Genomic DNA, 18,872 nt, shown 5'->3' with positions numbered 1-18,872 from the left:
GCATCAAAGTTGACTTAACATGATTAAATAATAATTGACTAACATATTTTGTTGCATTTATAAGGTACATTATAAGTTGAAATTACAAACCTCAATGACAAAGGAACCCATATTGACATTATTGAAAAGCTTCTTCTTTGGTCAGGCGTGCACTTATTTTGTTATTTACAATGTTTTGTCAAGAGAAAAACCTCAAAGAAAAACTGTTCGAAGCGCTTTCCTGCATCTTTACTCTCATAGTAGCCTAATCTATCAGGGGAGAATGTTGTATTTTTCGATGCCACTTTTCCAATGGAACAAAAGGCTAGTGATACATTATCCACAGGTGCCCCATCCGAATGCCATAAGAACCAGGCTGAAAGCCACTTAGGAGTGATTTCTCACAAACAACTGTAAAACGCTTGCAACCTTCCAAAAGTCCGTTTCTATTTTACTGCAAAGCCTCTGTTGATATTTATAGGCCTACAGGCATTCTCTGTTTGTTTTGCTGTTATGTTTTTTAACGTCAGAACACTTTATGGCAAATTAGCTCATTTTGCTAAGTGAGAACCTGGAGCCAAAAAGATTGTTGTTGGAAGGAAAATAAATTGTTGTTGTCTTTTCATGCCAAATGCCCCACTAAAGACTTTAAAGCAATTAAGGTTTGTTGATAAAACATCTGACCTCAGCGAACTTCCATGTAAAGTTACAAACTCAAACTTCACTCTCTGTTTCCTTGCGTCACCTCAGAAGTTTTAGGCAAAAAAACCTTGACTATACCAACCTTCTTTGGATGACTCGGGCCATTGTCCCGGAAAGAAATCTCCCCAAGTCAAGCCACAACTTTAGTGCGTTCTAAAGGGTTCATAATCTTGCCGTCGCAAAGAAAAACTTTCAAACCTTTTATTCTAAATATATTCGCTTGTGGCAAGTTTTTCACAATTTCCTCATTCTTACCCAAAAAGGGGTTAAATCAAGCATTAAATGGTAAATGTAAACAACTGCAATAAAGATTAGGATGATTCAAAGGCAAGCTATTAAACTTTAATTTCAATCAAGATTTAAAGGCACAGTATGATGATTTAACTGGGCAAGTTCTAATCCATCATTATTGGGAGGGTAGGCAATTGAGGGAGATAGATTAGATGCTTACCATCATCAGCAGCTGCGAATGATTCCTGTTGACGAAATTGACAAAGTACAGCTGGTAATTTATCTAAGGTCACAGTTTCCAGTATAGTCCCTTTAAACCACTCCACTCATTCACTTGGTCCAAAGCTATCGACTCTTACCACCCCTAGGCATGTTCCACATGGACTGCTCCTAAACACTAGGACACTCAAACAATTTAGACGGCACCACTTAAGCTACCTTCAGTGCCAGGAACTTGAAAGAAATGTGAGGACCAGAAGCTGTCACTTTGGAAACTAACTTTGCACAAAATCAAAATGAAAGTGGGAATACTTTACACTTTATCGTGGATTATACTGTTGTTTGAAATTTATGGTGAGTTGGCATGTGATAATTTTAATTTCATTCATTTTCCCTCAAAATCGTACGAAATTTGATTAGCAAATGATATGCATCATTGACTATCACACTGATTACTCTAAAGGTAAGGGTTTTTGGTTGGCAAACACAAGTTTTCTCCCAATTGTAATTTTGGTGGTGACAAGTGTTAATCGAGCCAATTGATTTTCAACCAAGCAATTCAACAGGACTGGCAAGATACCAGAAGAAAGGATTGGGACACTTTTCAAAACGACCAAAGTATTTTTCAAATTTTGCTTCCAACAATTCAAGTATTTTGTCATTGCGGGAGGGGGCTGGCAAATGACAGAGATTATTTTCAATATTGTCATGCGAGTGATCCACAGGTTTCCCAACACACTCCAATCGCGTTCCAACATTCTCCTTGTCAAACTCCCCGACTGCTAGGTTTTTATTTAACATCCCATCACCTATTCCCATCACGTTCGGTTGATCACCCATGAATATCACCTCTGACAAATAAAATGAAACACAAAACAGCAACGTTGTGGCAAAATTTCAACCGTTTCAAGCTGTCCTTAGTGTTATCACTGATGCCAGACTTGTTCAAAATCGCCTTGGAACCTCTAAGGCGGGTAAGCTTGTACTTCTGTTAAGAGCAGTGGTGTGTCCAGAAGGTTGGACACCTGCACTCGAAACTCATCATCTTGTCATAAATTTCCTCGTTGTCATGACCGAATTGTTAAATTGCTCAATAAGGCACATCCGCACGCACCCCTCATGAAATGTCTCTGGTCAATCTACCTGGGTCACGTCATGACAAAATTGTCCAATTTGTCCAAAATTTTACACCAAACTCATCTTTGTTGGGCTCACGTCTGCTTTTGATCAAAGGAAACGTTATACCAAACAAGCGATTGTCTCCCACTTAACTTTCTCAATGAATACTCAGCGCTTTATCATTCAATTTGTCATCTTTCATACGATTTTCAATGGAGTTCAAGAAATGATCAGCGTATTTTGCTAACATTTCATTGGCCATTTTGCCAACATTTCATTGCCGCATTTCAAGGAGAGTCGTCTTCTTTGAATGATTCACACCTGTTGACAAACAGTATTTTCAACACTGCCGCCCAAATGGCGACTCCCTCTCTGAATGCTTTATGAACTTGAAGTGTTTTGTATTCTTACAATTTGATATCTCCCAAACTATTCAAAAGTTCGTTTAATGATGCTCCCTATCAAAGCAACATACATCGTTCATTTATCTTGTATTGGAAGTCAGGAGTTCAAATATCAAAATCTGGAGAAACCGAACATTGGTCATGTTCGTATATATATACAGTGGAACCTCCCCTAGCGGACACCTCTCTATTATGGACAGCACTTGTCAGTCCCGCTGTTCACACACTTGGCCAGTTGAGAGTACAAAGAGACACTGGCTAGGTATTGAACCCACAACCTCCCGACCACACTACCCCACACTCCCTTAAGATGAAAACAAACATGAATTATGAGCCAGAGCTGAAAATGCAGCCAGGTAACTCTCAACTGCATGATGACCCCAGGATGAAAAACTAGTAATCAGTCATTGATAACAGTAATGTAACATTTCAGCTTCGTAACATCTGCTTTGGACATAGAAAGTCACTCGAACTTTGATATGGAAAGGTTTCCTGCCAACTTTGTTAGATAGAGTCATCTGAACCAGTCAGGATACAGTGCTTTGCTCTGTTTGAACTGCATTCAACTCTGGCTATGAGATGGTAGCTTTCCAAGACTCATGCTCTCCCCCTCCCCAGCAATGAAACGATTGACTCAAGATTGTTCTGAAAATTCAGTACTTGATCTGTTCACCACTGACGTACTGTTCTTATTTTCAGAATGCACAGAGCCCAATGTCACAGAGCTTGTATGTCCGAGCGGATTTTTCCGATTCCAACGGTCATGCTACCGATTCAGTGAGATGAGGGCAACGTGGCTCGAGGCTCAGGGATTCTGCAAGGCGATGGGAGCCAACCTGGCCAGCATTGAATACTGGCAGGAGAATCGTTATATTGTGGGCTACATTAAGCGGCACCACAGTAAGTTTAAAAACAGTAAGTCAAAGAAATTACCGGTAGGCAATTGCGAACAAACTACAAGAGAAAACTTGACTTTTTTGGCTACATTTAGTTTTCAAAGTTCATAATTTTCTCTCCCAGTCCAACTCCCTTCTGAATCATCAATTATTTCAGTCTCGTAACATTCTAATTTGAAGATAGCGCCACATAAACCTGAACGAAAATATATATATACATGTAAGATTTTTGTGTGAAACCAATGGCATTCAACCTTGTTTGTAAAGTGCAAAACCGCATTTCCAACCCCCAAGAACCCACCTGTGCTAAAAGATGACTGATAATGATCTATTATAGACATTTAGCATTCAAATCACATGCACTGGTTGCAAGAAAAGGGAATTAAAGACAAATGTTATAAGACAGCAAGTAAGGAATTAATACATTTTACAGGCATCTTCTCTCATACATCCGTATCACTGATACAGAATCTTGAAGAAGGGTAATTAATTTTTTTCTACAAGCCACTCAAGCATATTTGAAGACAAATCACAAATGATCAGGGCCCAGTATTGCTCAATTGGTGTTAAAGACAAATACTAGGATTAGCTCAACCAAGCGGTACTTCCTTCAGAAGGTCACCTTACTCAATCAACGTCAGCAGTCAAGTCCTAATGCTAATTTACTGAAGGAGATAGTGCTTAGCTGAGCTAATGCTAGCATTTTTCTCCAATGCTAAAGAGGCAACCAGGCCCTGAACTGCATATGACAAGCTCTATGGGGACAAGAACCTACCAACTCTTCCACATCTTTAGCACAAGTGACATACAATGCTTTTGCTGGTCTTGATATATAATCATTGTATTTCCATCTCATGCCGAATGCCAAACCTCCAAAAATAAACTTCATTTCTTTTTTATCACCAGAACTTCATTCAAAAAGAAAATGACAAAAGTATTGTAGGTATATTTCGAGATGCCAAATAAACAAATTCACAGATCTTGTCAAAAATTTGGATTGAAATTATGTACAAGTGTTATGCAAGTACATTGTGGCCTTGTTAACAGCCACTTGACTCCAGATTTTTTTGAAAAGCCATGTCAATAAAGTTCTTTCTTTCAAATAAGGTCAAAGGGCCACTCAGGATTTGCTTTTTGACAATCTTATATCATTCTTTCCCAAAAACTAAAAAAAAAATTTTCTGACTTTGGGGCAATTTCTAATATCACACCTTGGTCTGTGGAAACTACGTTAAAATAATGCTGCTTGCTCGGAAAGTCAATGGGCAAAAGTGTCTCTGTTTTTATATGTCATGCCCAGCATTCACAGGCAGGGCACCGAACATACACAACCATAAGCATTGCAGGCGGGTTGGCTCGGGTGTAAAGCGAAATATTATGCGTGTAAATAGAGACAATGAGGACGAATGGCCTCTTTGATGCTAACTCCTATCGACATGCAGCAAAAATTGTTAAAATGTCATTCATGACTTGTAACCATTGATTCCCATTCCAAAATACCTCCTCAATCATTGGACGAATGAGTAGCACGAGTCTGCGTTAGTTACTGTCAGGGCAGTACTGTATATGTCACTCGGTGGATTGGTACGCAAATATATTTTGTCTTAAAAAACTTAAGAACAAGTATATACATCAATATTCGGCTTGATTGCAGAATTCCTGACAAAAGCTTCAAGGAGGGGTTTCGGTTAGGGTTAGCCAAAGAACCTTCTGGCAGTGATGATCAATTTTTGGGAATTTATCAGGAATTCTGCAATTGAGCAGAAGATTTTGATCATGCCATGCCCAGGACCAGTGCATGGCCATATCCGTGTTAGCAGAAGCAGAGATAGAAGTTAAACTTACTCGCAGTAGCGCTATGAGTTGGCCGCTGAAGGCCACCTGGTGGGAAGATAAGTTATGACACATGAAATGGCTGCAGAATGCGAAATGATAGCAAATTGCATGAATATATCGAAACAAATATAAGATACTGCACGTTACACTGATATGATGGAGGAAGAATCTGGTGCAATTTACAAAGCAACCAAATTCTCACATTCCCATTCACAGGCTCCTCCCCTTGTATAAGGAGGCAGATTCTCAGTGAGAATGACCTAAATTGTAATCACATGATTCATAATACGACCTATCAAAAGCACTCATTTGTGAAGAATGGCCAAGTTAACCAGCGTCTAATGCTATATCAAGACCTTAACAAAACATTTTCATGAAACAGTAAATGTCAAAATAGGAAAAGACAGGCTTTTCCCCAGAGTTACTTTGAATAGAGATTAAAAGATTATCTGTTGCTGAAAAAGATGTTAGGCGAGGAATGATAGAGTTACTGCTACCGTTAAAACCTGAGAAGAAAATACATCATGAGTTACTCACAAAAACAGATCAATATACAGGGTGTCACAAAAACTGTTGCAACAAATCAAAATGTGTATTCTGCAAGGTGTCCAATCACGAGGAATAGGGAACTTTTGAAATGTTTTTGATATTTATCCTTGTGAACCCTTCAGCAGGGAGAACTGCAGCTAAGAAGTGTGGTTCGGAAAATCAGATGCTAGAAAGATTTCTCTAAACCCTGATAATGATAGTGAGAGTAAAAATGTCTCAAATGCAACACACCCAAAAGACACAATGTTCGGGAAGTGATGAAGTGAATTGCAATTCTAACACGTGTGATTTTCCACTTGATAATTTCGGTGATAATAATTATACAGTGGTCCAGGATCTTGCTCACATAACCTGCAATTTTCACAGGAAAAGTAATAAAATTTAAACGGTTTATTGTACAGCTTGAATAACATTGAATACATCCACTTCATAACTATTTAGCAACATTATCTAGGTCTGATTTTTGGCACCAAAGTTATTCACTTGACGGTTCAGTACAATGGTGCGTCTGAAATAATTTGGCTGGTTCCACCTCGTTGGCAGACGACTGTTAATTTTTGACTTACGTTATTCATCCTCAGCCCTTCCTAGAGGAAACTGGTATCGAGTCTATCTTTTATGTAACCAGACACGGTGACTCCAGTGGAACATTTAAGAACTTTAATCAATTCAGCAAGAGCATACTAAATGAAATTTTTAATTGTACGTTGTTGACTACACCCAGGCACAGGATGTACGCATTCAAAGGGAAATTTACAGTAAAAAGTTAACATTTGAACGTTTTGAAATATGCCATTGTCAATACTAAGCTCTATTAAAGATCTAAGTGTACTATGTACCCTCTAGCCTAGAATGTACTAGTTTTTTCCAGCATTTGTGAGCTATGATTGTTAATTTCAGCACTACTACTCTGCGTATCCTTTAATATGTACACTACATCCTTTTTTCAGAAGCGTTCAAGAGGAGTTTCTGGATCGGCGGGAACGACTTTGCCAATGAGCGGGAATGGCGTTGGGTTGAAACTCAGGAGAAAGTCCGCTACCAAAATTGGTATCACGGGCAGCCGGACAACGCAAAAAACAGTGAACATTGTATGGAGTTGGAAAAGAAGTATAAATATCAATGGAACGATCAATCGTGCGAACTACGCAATCATTTTATTTGTGAGATACCTTTGCATGTTTACTACAGGAAGTAGTCGTTAACCATGTTACCAGTTTCGCAACAAGATGAATTGTTGGTGTCATGACACTAAAATATACAACTTTCTGCTCTGGACAGTCAAATGAGTCAGGAATGAAACGAAACAAAAATGAGCTGGTTCAATAGAAAGTGAATTGATAAATTTGAAGTTTGGCAAACTGTACATAAATCTGACAACTTAGCACACTTTCCAATGATAATTTATCGCACCATGCACTGTACAGTATCAGCAATGGTTTCTGGTATCAGGTGTATTAGGCACTATAAAGAGTTAGTGTTAATTTTACAATAATATCAGTGAGAGATTGTTGTAAAAGTAGACAAATTAATGGAAAGATCATCCATCACATCAGTCCAATATTTTACAGATCGCCATAAAATTACAATTATTGATATTTCCTTTAAGCACCTGAGAGAAAATAACTTTAGAAGATACAATGTAGCCTCTGCAGTTTTTTACACTTCCGAGTGCAATCCCGTTGAATTGACGTTATATTGTGTTGAGTAAAAACGTGAGTAGAAAAGAGGAAATTTGAATGGTAAGAACTGGTGAAATAAAATGTTACTTGTTAGAAATGAAGAGTGTAAAAGAACTCCTGCACTCAAATTATGACGTTTCAAGTGAAATCTGAAGGCACTGATTCCCTCATCGCCAGTTGTGTCAACTTGTTATAAGATGTACTGTCATTTATTAAGAGATAAAGTTGTTATCTATAATGGAATAATCAAGAACGGTTATCTGAATTATTGTAATGTTAGCTTTGTACAATATATGCACACAAATAAATATTTCTGAAAAAAAGTTGCAACTCTTGTGTTAACTGTGTCAGAGGCACTAAGGTGTATTCTATTAAGATCATCAATGTTTTTCACAACTTTGATTGAAAAAGGTGGTTGGATATCTAAAGCTCCCAGCACACCTGACTCCACCTTTGCTTCAAAAGTTGGGTATGTACCAACCTTCTCAGGGTTTCATACAGACTTCATGACTCGTGAAATTATAAGGCCCAGTACTTAACATTGGTGTTAAATTAGGACACAAATGAAACTGGAAATCAAGACTTGAGAATAAACTGGGCTGCAGTTAACAGCCCTTATGGCTTAACATGCAAGACCTGATCATTATCACTTTTGATCACAGAAAATTCAAAGCATGCAAAAAACCAGCATCTCAAATTCTGGATTTTCTATACTCTTACAGATGCACCATCACCCGATAATGTCCAGTGCTCATGCAGATGCACCAATTCAATATTTGCAGGAATTTGAGGTAGAGCTTTAGCTTGCATCACGATAGTTTCAGAATATTTTCCATTTCATCATTCATCAGGCAGTTAACATTGGTGAAATAGCATCATTGCTGAACAACGTAAGCATATTTCTTTATGTGCAACGGAACAAAAAACGCAAACAAGTTAAATGTTTGGTTTTTTCAACATGCTATTAACCAACCACCTCATCATCACCAGTTGTCAAAAACATTGATAAATCTTGACAGAATGTATGTGTTTTCTATACCTGCCCAACCAAAGCTGTATCCTGCAAGGAACGGGAGGAAATTAAGGCGGTTATACATTAAGGAACAAGCTGGTGGATATCTACATGATAGGACCTGTCCAAAAATGATTAAAAACAGGTAACAGTTCATAAATAGGTGGAAAAAGGGAGTATCCAAAGCAATGGGTGGTGCCATCTTTCTTTTTTGCAGCACACAAATAAAGAAAAAGGCATATAAGTTTGACTTTGGCTACTTATTCCTTATTCACGATTCAACTTATTCCAGCTTCTCGGATAGTTATGGATGGGGTTAGCATAGCTCTTTACTCCAATTATTACAGACTTTAGCTCTAACTAATGGATAACTTACAATACATTGAGAATTGGGAGTAAGTAATTAACTTAGAATCGGGACGATGGAACAAGAAATAAGTTGCCAACTTCAGGCTGGTCATGAGATACTGATCATCACAAGGTGATCTGATGGCTTTCATAGTTAATACAGAGAAAGAACCACCTTACCCACGTTTGAAACATGACGGTGTACTCCCCCACTTTTTTTAAACACTGATTTGTGACAACCCTTCCCTTCTGATTTTTCTTCTGAAAGTTTCAAGATTATATTAATGAACTATTATTTAGACTTCCAATAAAATGATAACATCGACCTAAAATGTTAGACAGAAATTCAACGACAGGCTGATGCACAAGTGATTTCTTCGACTAACAAATGGTCTGGTGCGAAAGGCTCTATACTGTCTTATGACACATCTATACCAATCTATCCCAGTTATCCTAGCTGATAGGTTGGAAATCGGGAGGAGGAAGGGAACCGTCTACCAGTACTACACTGTTGTACTTGTAAACAATAAACATGCAGTGCTGGGGGCAAAGATCATCAATTGAAAATCTGACCATTTCAGTTGATAACGTATTCATAAAAGAAACAACTATGAACTACTACAAAAATCTCATTGTATGACTTTAAATGATAACTCTTAATCTGACTGAAAGGAAATTTCTACCCACTTTTGCTTGGGGCCTTCAGACCAGACGGCGCAGACATGCGGTTCATCTTTTTCTTCTCCTTCTCCTCCCCTGTGGCTGCGGCTGCTGGCGTCCGCATCGGAAGTGATTTCGGAACGTTTGGCGTTGTTGGACCTTCATCAAGGATGGTCAACTGGATGACAAAGGAACGCGATGTAGAATAATACAAATTAAAGGGAGTTCTTGGCTACATTTGATGCACGTAACCGACAAATAAAGCCATCAAAAAGCCACAAGAGATTTAAACTAATTAACACAGTGCATGTCACTTTCAACTCAAGTCTAAGGTTGCCAGTCTCATTTCCTGGTCCAACTTCCATGTGGCAAGGTAACTTTAAGATATGGAGTGATGCTACCTTCTGGCATTTTTTTGAACCGACCGAATTATCACAATGTCGTATGGCACTGTCCAAGAATCAATATCATTATGCTTTCACTCACACTCTATAAATACACTTGTTCAGTGTACCTAATGTTGAAGTTATCATAAAATCTGAACTATTGAAAACACCATAACCGAGACGCACACAGCTGTTCAAATATAACAAAGCACACAGTAGATAGATGATTCTGAATCGGATGATATGGATTTATTGGAAGCAGAGGCCAGCATGTATCTGTACATGCACTATTGATCCTGACTAAGAGACAGGTTGACCATGTTGACATGGTTGACAGGCATATCCTCATGTAGGATCAGGGCATCTGTACCTCAACACATTTCATGAAAATCATCGACAGTAATTTTTTTACAAGCCTCAGGAACACCATTGGTGGAGATCACTCACATCCAAGATAATGAAAAACAATGGAAGTCAATGACCCTTACAGACAGTTTTTGTCTTAGCACAGGGTTGGAGACCATTTGCTGCGGGAAAAATTATCCGAGGACAAGACTCACCTGAGACTGCCTGACAAAGATGCCATGGTTGTCTTCACAGGTGAAGTATCTTTTTCCCTGGACTGTCCCATTGTTTTTACCCTTCGCATCACCCAGGACGACTCCAATCCACTTTCCTGGCAAATGAAAATGAGCACAAAAATATCAGAAAATGTTACTTTGTGAGATGAGACATCACCAGGGAATACATCACCTTGGCCTAACGAGGGCAAAGGTGAGCAAATATGAGTTTTTTTCAGCAGAAGCTCCGATACAGTGAGGAAATTTCGTCCCAATCTGCTCTCTAGGGTTTATTAGACATGTCTTGCGACACCTTACCATACATGTATTTATCATGGGTTATAATGTGTTATCATCTTTACCTCTAAACTAATGAGAAACAACTGCTAACCATTTTTTTCAACATACTGATGATGGACTTACTGTATGAAAGCTACATGGAACATGACACATGAAATTGTGTCATTTCACATGACATGTACATGCACTTTGTTAAGGAAGGCTTACCACTTGAGAACTGTGTTGTTCCAACATAGGCAACATTTCCAATGACATCCTTCCCTGTCACCTGGACCCTAGCACCAACCTTGACAGGTTTACCCTCTGCCATATTCTGCAAAACAAAACGAAGGACATGATGAGTGGAGATCAGATATCTAAGCAACGTCTGTTTTATCAATCTAATAATAAATATAAGATATGTTACCATGAAAATTTGAAGTCCTTTGATCTTGTTTCATGGTGTGACTGTGAAGAATGGAAGTACAGTAGAACCTCTCTAATAAGAACACCCTTGGGACTAACAAGTGCTGTCCTTAATAGAGAGTTGTCCTGATTAGAGAGGTCGAATTGAATGGAAACAACCAATTTGGGACCAAAACTAGTGTCCTTAATACAGAGGTTGTCCTTAATAGAGAGGTGTCCTGATTAGAGAGGTCAAATTGAATGGAAGCAACCAACTTGGGACCAAAACTTTACTTCTGATGTTGCGTACTTCTGATGGAGGAACTTTCTTGGAGCCCACCCAACCACTGTAAAATAATGAGTTTTGAACGCCATAATCTCTAACACTCTAACAGTCAAAGATCAAACTGAAACACATCACATCGCATCCTGCTCTGGTCCTGCTCAGAATCATGGAAACAATAGAAGACAGAAAACACATCAGATCCAATCCTCTTCTTAATCATTGAGAGACCAACAGAGATCGACAACTAAGGATTACTGAATGACACTGACAAATGCCAAAACGACTGTCAGCTGAGGATAGCGAACATGTCACTATAGCCACTATCACAATCCTTTGCCCTTCACAGAGAGAGTCTGGAGACAGCAGCTCAGGCGTTCACATATGTCACACCCAGCCTTCCTCTTAATTACAGAGAGAACAAAGACACAGTCGAGGTTGGCAATTATCTCATATCCATCAAATCCTCCCTCATGCCCTGATTACTGATTCGGTCACATGAGAGACAAAGTAGGCCCTTACTACTAAGTTTTTTGACACTGACACTAGTGACAGCTCAGTCTCAGAGGATAGGACGAGACATAATCTACAGTCAGTACAGACCCATCTTGAAAGATTTCTTCGACCTCAACCAGGTGAATAGCAACACCCTAAATGTATGGAGGAAATGATTAAAACGTTTCAAAGCGTACAATCATTGAAAACAAAATAATCATAATATTGGATCTATTGGGGTCTGGCGAAAAAAGGGTACAACCCACTCCAATTGACGGAAAAATGAAAATTCTACAAAAACTGCAAAACGGGAGAGAAATATTTTGCAATTACGACATATATATTGTTTTTCTTTTTCCTCTTACAACCGCAAAAACGCCATATAACTGCTTTTTTAGGCGTATTTAAATGAATTATCTCACCGAAATTGTGAAAATTCAGGAACCTGGCAGAAAACAAGTTCCACTTCTCGCCACCAGGTTACAGTCCTGAACTATTGATAAAAAAATATTCCATTACATTTTGTCAGTATTTTGAATGAATACCACAAAAATAAAAGTATTCTTTCAAATAGAGAAGATTTATGTATTTTTGCCGAGTTTTACGAGGAGTTTTGCAAGTTTGAAAAAGTTTTAAGGAGAAATTTAGATTCTCGAATTCCAACGCGAGATTTCTGCCATCGGAATTTGTCATCATGATGGTGCGTGTATTTTTGTATTAAATCCATCTTCATCCGCCTTTTTCGTGATTGGGTATCCGTAGTGACTACATTTATTGAAACTTCAACATATCTACTATTGGTGTTACAAGTTCATTCAATTCAATTTCTTTGTCTTCACACTTTAATTGGCCCCATTTGTAAGCCGGTTCGTCGGCTCTTTCTATGTCTTCTGTGGATAGTGTGGAACCTGTAGTGTAAAATGTACAGGGAACATTCCAGAAATTGTAGCTGCACCCAGAGTAAACTCTCTGACTGTATGGGATTGTCAGTCAACAACATGTCGTCTTGTCTACATGGTATGCTGAAAGAGTGTGAATGTGCTTGGCAGTCCCTTAAAATGAGTAACTACCGATGCATGATGCGGTCTCTCGAATCTAACCCGAGTCTCGCAGTCACAGACAACTAACTCACTGGATGCACAGCCACAGTCTCCATTCATCACCCAAATAGTAGTTACTCATTTTAAGGGACTGAACTCAATATTTGGCATTTGGAGACAAACTGCAACTGTAGTACAAATCATAAATGATGGTGCCTGGTGACGATACCTCCCTGACCAATATCTTCCTCCATTTCCTTTCAGCAACCAAGGATCATCCTCCTTAAGGAGGGCACAGACTCCTCCCAGGGGAAGCCACAGCTGATTAGTAATATCAATGCATGCCAAGCCATCGTCGACGCTGTCCGAACAACCCTCGGACCAAGGGGCATGGACAAGTTGCTCGTCAGTGATCAAGGTTAGTTTAAACTAAGTTAGAAAAGTATCGTAGTCATATCATAGTCATGCTCTTATTTCATTCTCCTAAATGTTACAATGGTCACCAATGTAAGTCTTCCTTCAAGGGGGGTAAGGTCCTTGGAAAAGAATCATCCCCCAAACATCGGGGCCCAGTTGCTCAATCAGCTTTGGCAGTGATGTTGATGGTAAGGTGAATACAGAAGGGTAACACTACTGATTTCTTTTATTCTAGGAAAGTCAACTATCTCTAATGATGGAGCTACGATCATGAAGTTGCTGGATATTGTTCATCCTGCTGCCAAGACATTGGTGGATATTGCCAAGTCTCAAGATGCTGAGGTGAGGTTCAGAAACTTTCTGCGTGTCAACTTGCTCTTTTTATAAACGATTGTTTGATTGCATATCACATGTTCTTGTATTAGTTGTGCGACAGACACCAGACCACATCCTGCAAGACTGTCCCTGCACCAGGATCTTTGACAGAAATTCTGGCGTGCAGACACCAATGTCGGGGGAAAACTGTGGGAAACACAGCATGACCTTGAAACATGAGCACTTTGTAAGAGTTTTAGGCAGGTTATCCGAAGAAGAAGAAGTTAGTTGTGCGTTGTCAGGTTTGTTTTGGTTCCAAACGGCCACCTCCGACTGTTGTGGTGTCCGCTATTGTCACTATCCAGAGGTGTGCTCTTGGAAGTAAAGAGAAAAAGATTCATTAAATCTCGTAACTGAATACTTGTTTATTTATTAACCCGTGGCTTGTCTTTCAGGTGGGCGATGGAACCACATCAGTTGTCCTCTTGGCCGGTGAATTCCTGAAGCAGGTCAAGCCATTCATTGAAGAGGGTGTGCACCCCCAGATCATCATTCGAGCTTTCAGAAAAGCGACGCATCTCGCCGTGAATAAAATCAAGGAGTTGTCGGTTGGGGTTCAGACAAGTGACGCAAGGTAAGATACGACTGCCTTGGAAATTATTTGTCATAACAGGAACAATAAATTAATTGTCCAAAGGAAATTGATTATTTTATTTGGAATATTTTTCATTTGTGTTTTTTTTTTCAGTGAACATCGGGAACTTCTGACCAAATGTGCTTCTACAGCCCTGAGCTCAAAACTTGTTGCACACCAGAAAGAGTTCTTTGCCAAAATGGTTGTAGATGCTGTCATGACCCTTGATACATTACTGCCCCTGAACATGATCGGAATCAAGAAAGTTCCTGGTGGAGCTTTAGAGGTAATTAGTAATTCTACTTCTTATCTTCTTGCCTCAGCTGGGTGGTAAAAATCTCTGGTGCTGTGAAGCGGCATAAAAACCCAACTCACTTTTAATTGAAAGCATTATTTAGCCCTGATAAAGGAAGATGATTGTGGTGAAATAGACTTGTTGAGAGACTCCATGTGTTCAAAGTTGACTTGATTCGTTTCTGTTTTCAGGAGTCAAAATTGATTGATGGCGTGGCATTTAAGAAAACATTCAGTTATGCGGGATTTGAAATGCAGCCTAAGAAGTACACGGATCTGAAAATAGCTTTGTTGAATGTTGAATTGGAACTGAAGGCAGAGAAAGAGAATGCGGAAGTCAGGGTTGATAGCGTACAGGTAAGTTTGACACTCTGTAGGAATACTACTGTTGAGTTTGAGTCCTTGAGCAAAACACATTACCCTAAATTGCTTCTCCCCTCCCAGATGTCACGAGGTACCAGTTTTTAATTCTGAAGTAAACTGTCGTAGGACGAGGTCTGAAAAGGACTGTACATACCAAAATTAGAAAACCTTCCTCAAACAAACAGATACATCTGTCTTTTTTTGCCGTACAATAGAAAATTCTGTCTTTCAGGAATATCAAAATATTGTAGATGCAGAATGGAAGATTCTATATGAGAAATTAGATAAAATCCATGAAAGTGGGGCCAAGGTCGTTCTATCTAAGTTACCTATAGGTGATGTTGCTACACAGTACTTTGCTGACAGGTGAGTGCTGGTGTTTCCTTTATTAACAACATTCCTTAGAAACTAAACATTTGAATTCAAACATGAAGACAATTGAGACTAGTATTTTCTCCTATACACGGACAGAAGAAGGGTGATGTCTCGGGGACAGGCCACTGCAAAGGAAAAGCTCACCTCAGGTGGTTGAACATGACTAAATTCTACCTCACTTTTCAGAGATATGTTCTGTGCAGGTCGCGTTGTTGACGAAGATCTAAAACGAACACTGAAGGCCTGTGGTGGTGCTGTTCAGACATCTGTACAAGCCATGACTGATGATGTTCTTGGACGCTGTAGTCTGTTTGAAGAGGTGCAAATTGGAGGTGAAAGGTGAGACAGGGTCTTCCAATTGGTTTTGGCTTAACTTTCCATGTTGACTGTCTTGCTATGCAAGTTGGTAATAATAAACTGAAACATCTAGAATTGTCGTCTTGGCACTCCATAGCTAAGTCAGCTGTGCATGTGATATACTTGTTCAGTGTTACAGCTTTGGTATAGTAAGTTCCCTTCACCTTTGGGGCCAAGACCTGCTGTTTTAGCTTGTCTAGCCCCGCCAGGGTGTTGGGTAGGGTTGCTGAGAGTTGGAGGTAGTTTTTGCTGTAGCTTCCTTCATAGTAATTGCAAACTACATTCAGATTTAGTTGAGATATTAAGATTGTTCCTACTTTTATGATTGATAATATGGTATTTTGTTTTCTCTTTATATTTCCATTGCTAAGTCAGCTGGGCAGGTGATAAGTACTTGCTCAGTGTTACAGCTCTGGTAAAGTAAATTACCCATTACCTTTGGGACGATGACTTGCTGTTTTAGCTTGTCTAGCCCCGCCAGGGTGTGGGGGAGGGTTGCTGAGAGTTGGAGATTGCTGTCATTGTAGCTTTCTTCATAGTAATTGCAACCCACATGCAAATTCTCTTGTATTCGTCCATTTCCTGTACATATCCACAAATGGACAAATCATTTTGAGAAGTAATGAAACTTCCCTGCCTTCATTGAGTCATCCTTCTCTTCTAGGTACAATCTGTTCAGCGGTTGTCCCCAGGCAAAGACGTGCACTCTTGTCCTCCGAGGAGGAGCTGAACAATTCATGGAGGAAACTGAAAGATCTTTACATGATGCCATTATGATTGTCCGAAGAGCCATCAAGAATGACTCTGTTGTAGCAGGTGAGAGAGTTGGACTTCTTATCAATCTTCATCCTTTGTTTCTAGGATTATTGGAACAATTTCTGCACCAACTGACATAGTTCTACTACATCTGCCAAAAAAACCCTCTCTAACAGCTGACATAGGTCAAATGTGTTACAGGGTTGACATATATAATTTATTGCTTTCTTCTTCATTCAGGTGGTGGCGCGATTGAGATGGAACTAAGTAGATATCTAAGAGACTATTCACGAACGATCGCTGGTAAAGAACAGCTGCTTATTGGAGCTATGGCTAAAGCTTTAGAGATTATCCCTAGACAACTGTGTGATAATGCTGGATTTGATGCCACGAATATTCTCAATAAGCTGAGGCAGAAGCATGCAGCAGGTTAGTACATTGGACTTGCAACAGGACCAGCCTCCTCACCCTTGGATAGCTGTAAAGCTACTAGATTTTTCTTGGTTGTATAAAGACTCGTGATATTTTCTCCCATTTGTGGTCGATTTCAAGACAAGTTTCATGGTATGGACAAAATCTAAGGTTGTGGTCACCTCAAGAGGTTTGTGAGATATTGTTGGTGGGTTCAATGTAGTTTTAAGAAAATTCTTCCCAATGGGAAGTATTTTGAATATACTGCTCCAGAGGCACCACTCAGTCGCGGCCAGTGGAAGCCAAAAGTTTCTGAGCCGATATGATCATGAGTTATCTTTGTTCCTTTCCAGGTGGTACATGGTTCGGCGTTGACATCACGGCCGAAGATATCGCCGACAACTTTGAAGCCTGTGTATGGGAGCCAGCTCTTGTCAAGATCAATGCTTTGACTGCAGCTTCCGAGGCCACATGCCTCATCTTATCTGTCGACGAAACGATCAAGAATCCTAAATCTGGAGGAGGAGAGGGCCAGGCACCCATGGGCCGTGGAAGGGGGCGTCCACGTTAATAAACTCTAGTATTAATTAGAATGTTTCAACATTTGTGTGTAGTTGTTGACTCTGGGACTACAAAACGGAAACTGTTTGATGTCTTCCATTGTGTATTTCAAAACACCTTGACAACTGAAACTATCTTTGGTATACCATTGTGGTATCAATTTCGAACTTTTAAAAATGCTGTCGGGGTTCAAAACCTGTATACTCTGACGGTCTTGACTTTCTAAATCCTAGTTCATTTCTTTTGTTCACTCAGAAGGATGATTTGCATTGATGACTTTTGTTTGGTGTTTTGATGTAATGAATGTAGTAAATTCCAAGGATACCATTCATCAATTGAGTGTAGATTTGTTAGAATTGAGCTAATTTCTCATTTGTTTGAGAGTTACTGTGATAATCATTGCAAGATTGAGTGGCTTGATCAAATTGTATTCTTGTTCTAGTTTTCTTGGAAGCTGCTCATGTGTGATATCTTTGGCTTTCCTTATAAATTCTGATAATACCATCTGGTTTTTGCCTTTGTGCTGTGTTTGATACAAACAAATTGTAATCCTATTTTGGTGTTCTCCTGAACAATCCTGGAATATGAACAAAATATATTTGTTCCACGGAACAAAACCGTACCAGCTAACAAAATGCTACATCTGGTACAGTTTGAGTTTATGTATGTCCCAGAAGCTTAATTTATCACTTAAACCATTTAAAACTGAATGTCATCATGTGTGCTCATTTAAAATCTAGTTGCCAGCTTTTTGTACATGTACATCTTTTTTTGTAAATAATAAAAAATGTCATTAAGTGGATGTAACAAATCAGTGGAGTTTGTTTTTGTGGCAGGTAATCGCTGCTTGGATATCTTTGTTTTCCAATTTCATGAAATTCACCAAAGATCGGTTACCTGTTTAGTGTTCATCAATCTGCTCCTGTTGTTGGCCCATGTCAGCACTTTGGAGACACTTGGTCATGACTTCTGCTTGCTGGTGGTACCAGTAAAAATTGGGATGCTGCTGTCATAAGCAGCCAATAACGACAGGCCATTTGAATTCAACATCGGGCACACTTACTAAGTCACAGTAAGTGGTCATTAGCAGCAAAACTGTCCTGCCCATATCTGAGTCATGAAGGTTGCAGATTACAGGCAAGAGCAGAGATTATTGATGAAGTCGGGGACAAACAAGATGGCTGAAAGGAAGATCTTAAAGTTTTGTTTATATGGCTTGTCCCTACAATCAATATGGCAGCACCATAGGTCCCCACTGTAAACTTGCCCAGGAGTTGTTCCGACCTGTATGGCTGCACCCGCTA

General features: G+C 39.4%; 3 protein-coding genes across 8 annotated transcripts in view; 2 read left to right on the top strand and 1 right to left on the bottom strand.

The window, feature by feature from the left end:
* LOC135489890 (dynactin subunit 1-like) overlaps positions 1-12,511 on the bottom strand; it is a 33,226-nt gene extending 20,715 nt beyond the window's left edge. For 2 of the 5 annotated variants that reach the window (XM_064775502.1, XM_064775504.1), the window contains exons 1-6: positions 12,468-12,511; positions 11,091-11,196; positions 10,584-10,699; positions 9,665-9,815; positions 8,657-8,677; positions 5,396-5,431 (exon numbers count right to left, since the gene is read on the bottom strand). In XM_064775502.1, the coding sequence (XP_064631572.1) occupies positions 5,396-5,431; positions 8,657-8,677; positions 9,665-9,815; positions 10,584-10,699; positions 11,091-11,193 (427 nt within the window). In that variant the 5' untranslated portion in view covers positions 11,194-11,196; positions 12,468-12,511. The remainder of the gene's footprint in view (positions 1-5,395; positions 5,432-8,656; positions 8,678-9,664; positions 9,816-10,583; positions 10,700-11,090; positions 11,197-12,467) is intronic. The other 3 variants (XM_064775505.1, XM_064775503.1, XM_064775506.1) reach the window with 3 other exon arrangements.
* Positions 1,209-7,940, top strand: LOC135489892 (perlucin-like). Of its 2 annotated transcripts, none has more exons than XM_064775509.1 (3): positions 1,209-1,485; positions 3,354-3,554; positions 6,886-7,940. In XM_064775509.1, the coding sequence occupies exons 1-3, from the start codon at positions 1,428-1,430 to the stop codon at positions 7,131-7,133; spliced, it is 507 nt and encodes a 168-aa protein (XP_064631579.1). In that variant the 5' UTR covers positions 1,209-1,427; the 3' UTR covers positions 7,134-7,940. The 2 variants fall into 2 exon arrangements, with proteins under 2 accessions (XP_064631579.1, XP_064631578.1); XM_064775508.1 differs by having other exon boundaries at positions 3,354-3,569.
* A 151-nt stretch (positions 12,512-12,662) lies between the features above and the next one.
* On the top strand, positions 12,663-18,369 carry LOC135489562 (T-complex protein 1 subunit eta-like). The gene is made up of 11 exons (XM_064774960.1): positions 12,663-12,745; positions 13,350-13,503; positions 13,738-13,844; positions 14,273-14,451; positions 14,566-14,737; positions 14,938-15,102; positions 15,341-15,474; positions 15,670-15,822; positions 16,505-16,656; positions 16,837-17,025; positions 17,361-18,369. Exons 1-11 carry the CDS (start codon positions 12,740-12,742, stop codon positions 17,576-17,578), a joined length of 1,629 nt encoding a protein of 542 aa, XP_064631030.1. The 5' UTR covers positions 12,663-12,739; the 3' UTR covers positions 17,579-18,369.
* The last annotated feature ends 503 nt before the right edge of the window (positions 18,370-18,872 follow it).

Source organism: Lineus longissimus, chromosome 6 (genome assembly GCF_910592395.1).
Source record: "Lineus longissimus chromosome 6, tnLinLong1.2, whole genome shotgun sequence".
Lineage (NCBI taxonomy): Eukaryota > Metazoa > Nemertea > Pilidiophora > Heteronemertea > Lineidae > Lineus > Lineus longissimus.
This window is presented reverse-complemented; position numbering and strand designations above follow the sequence as displayed.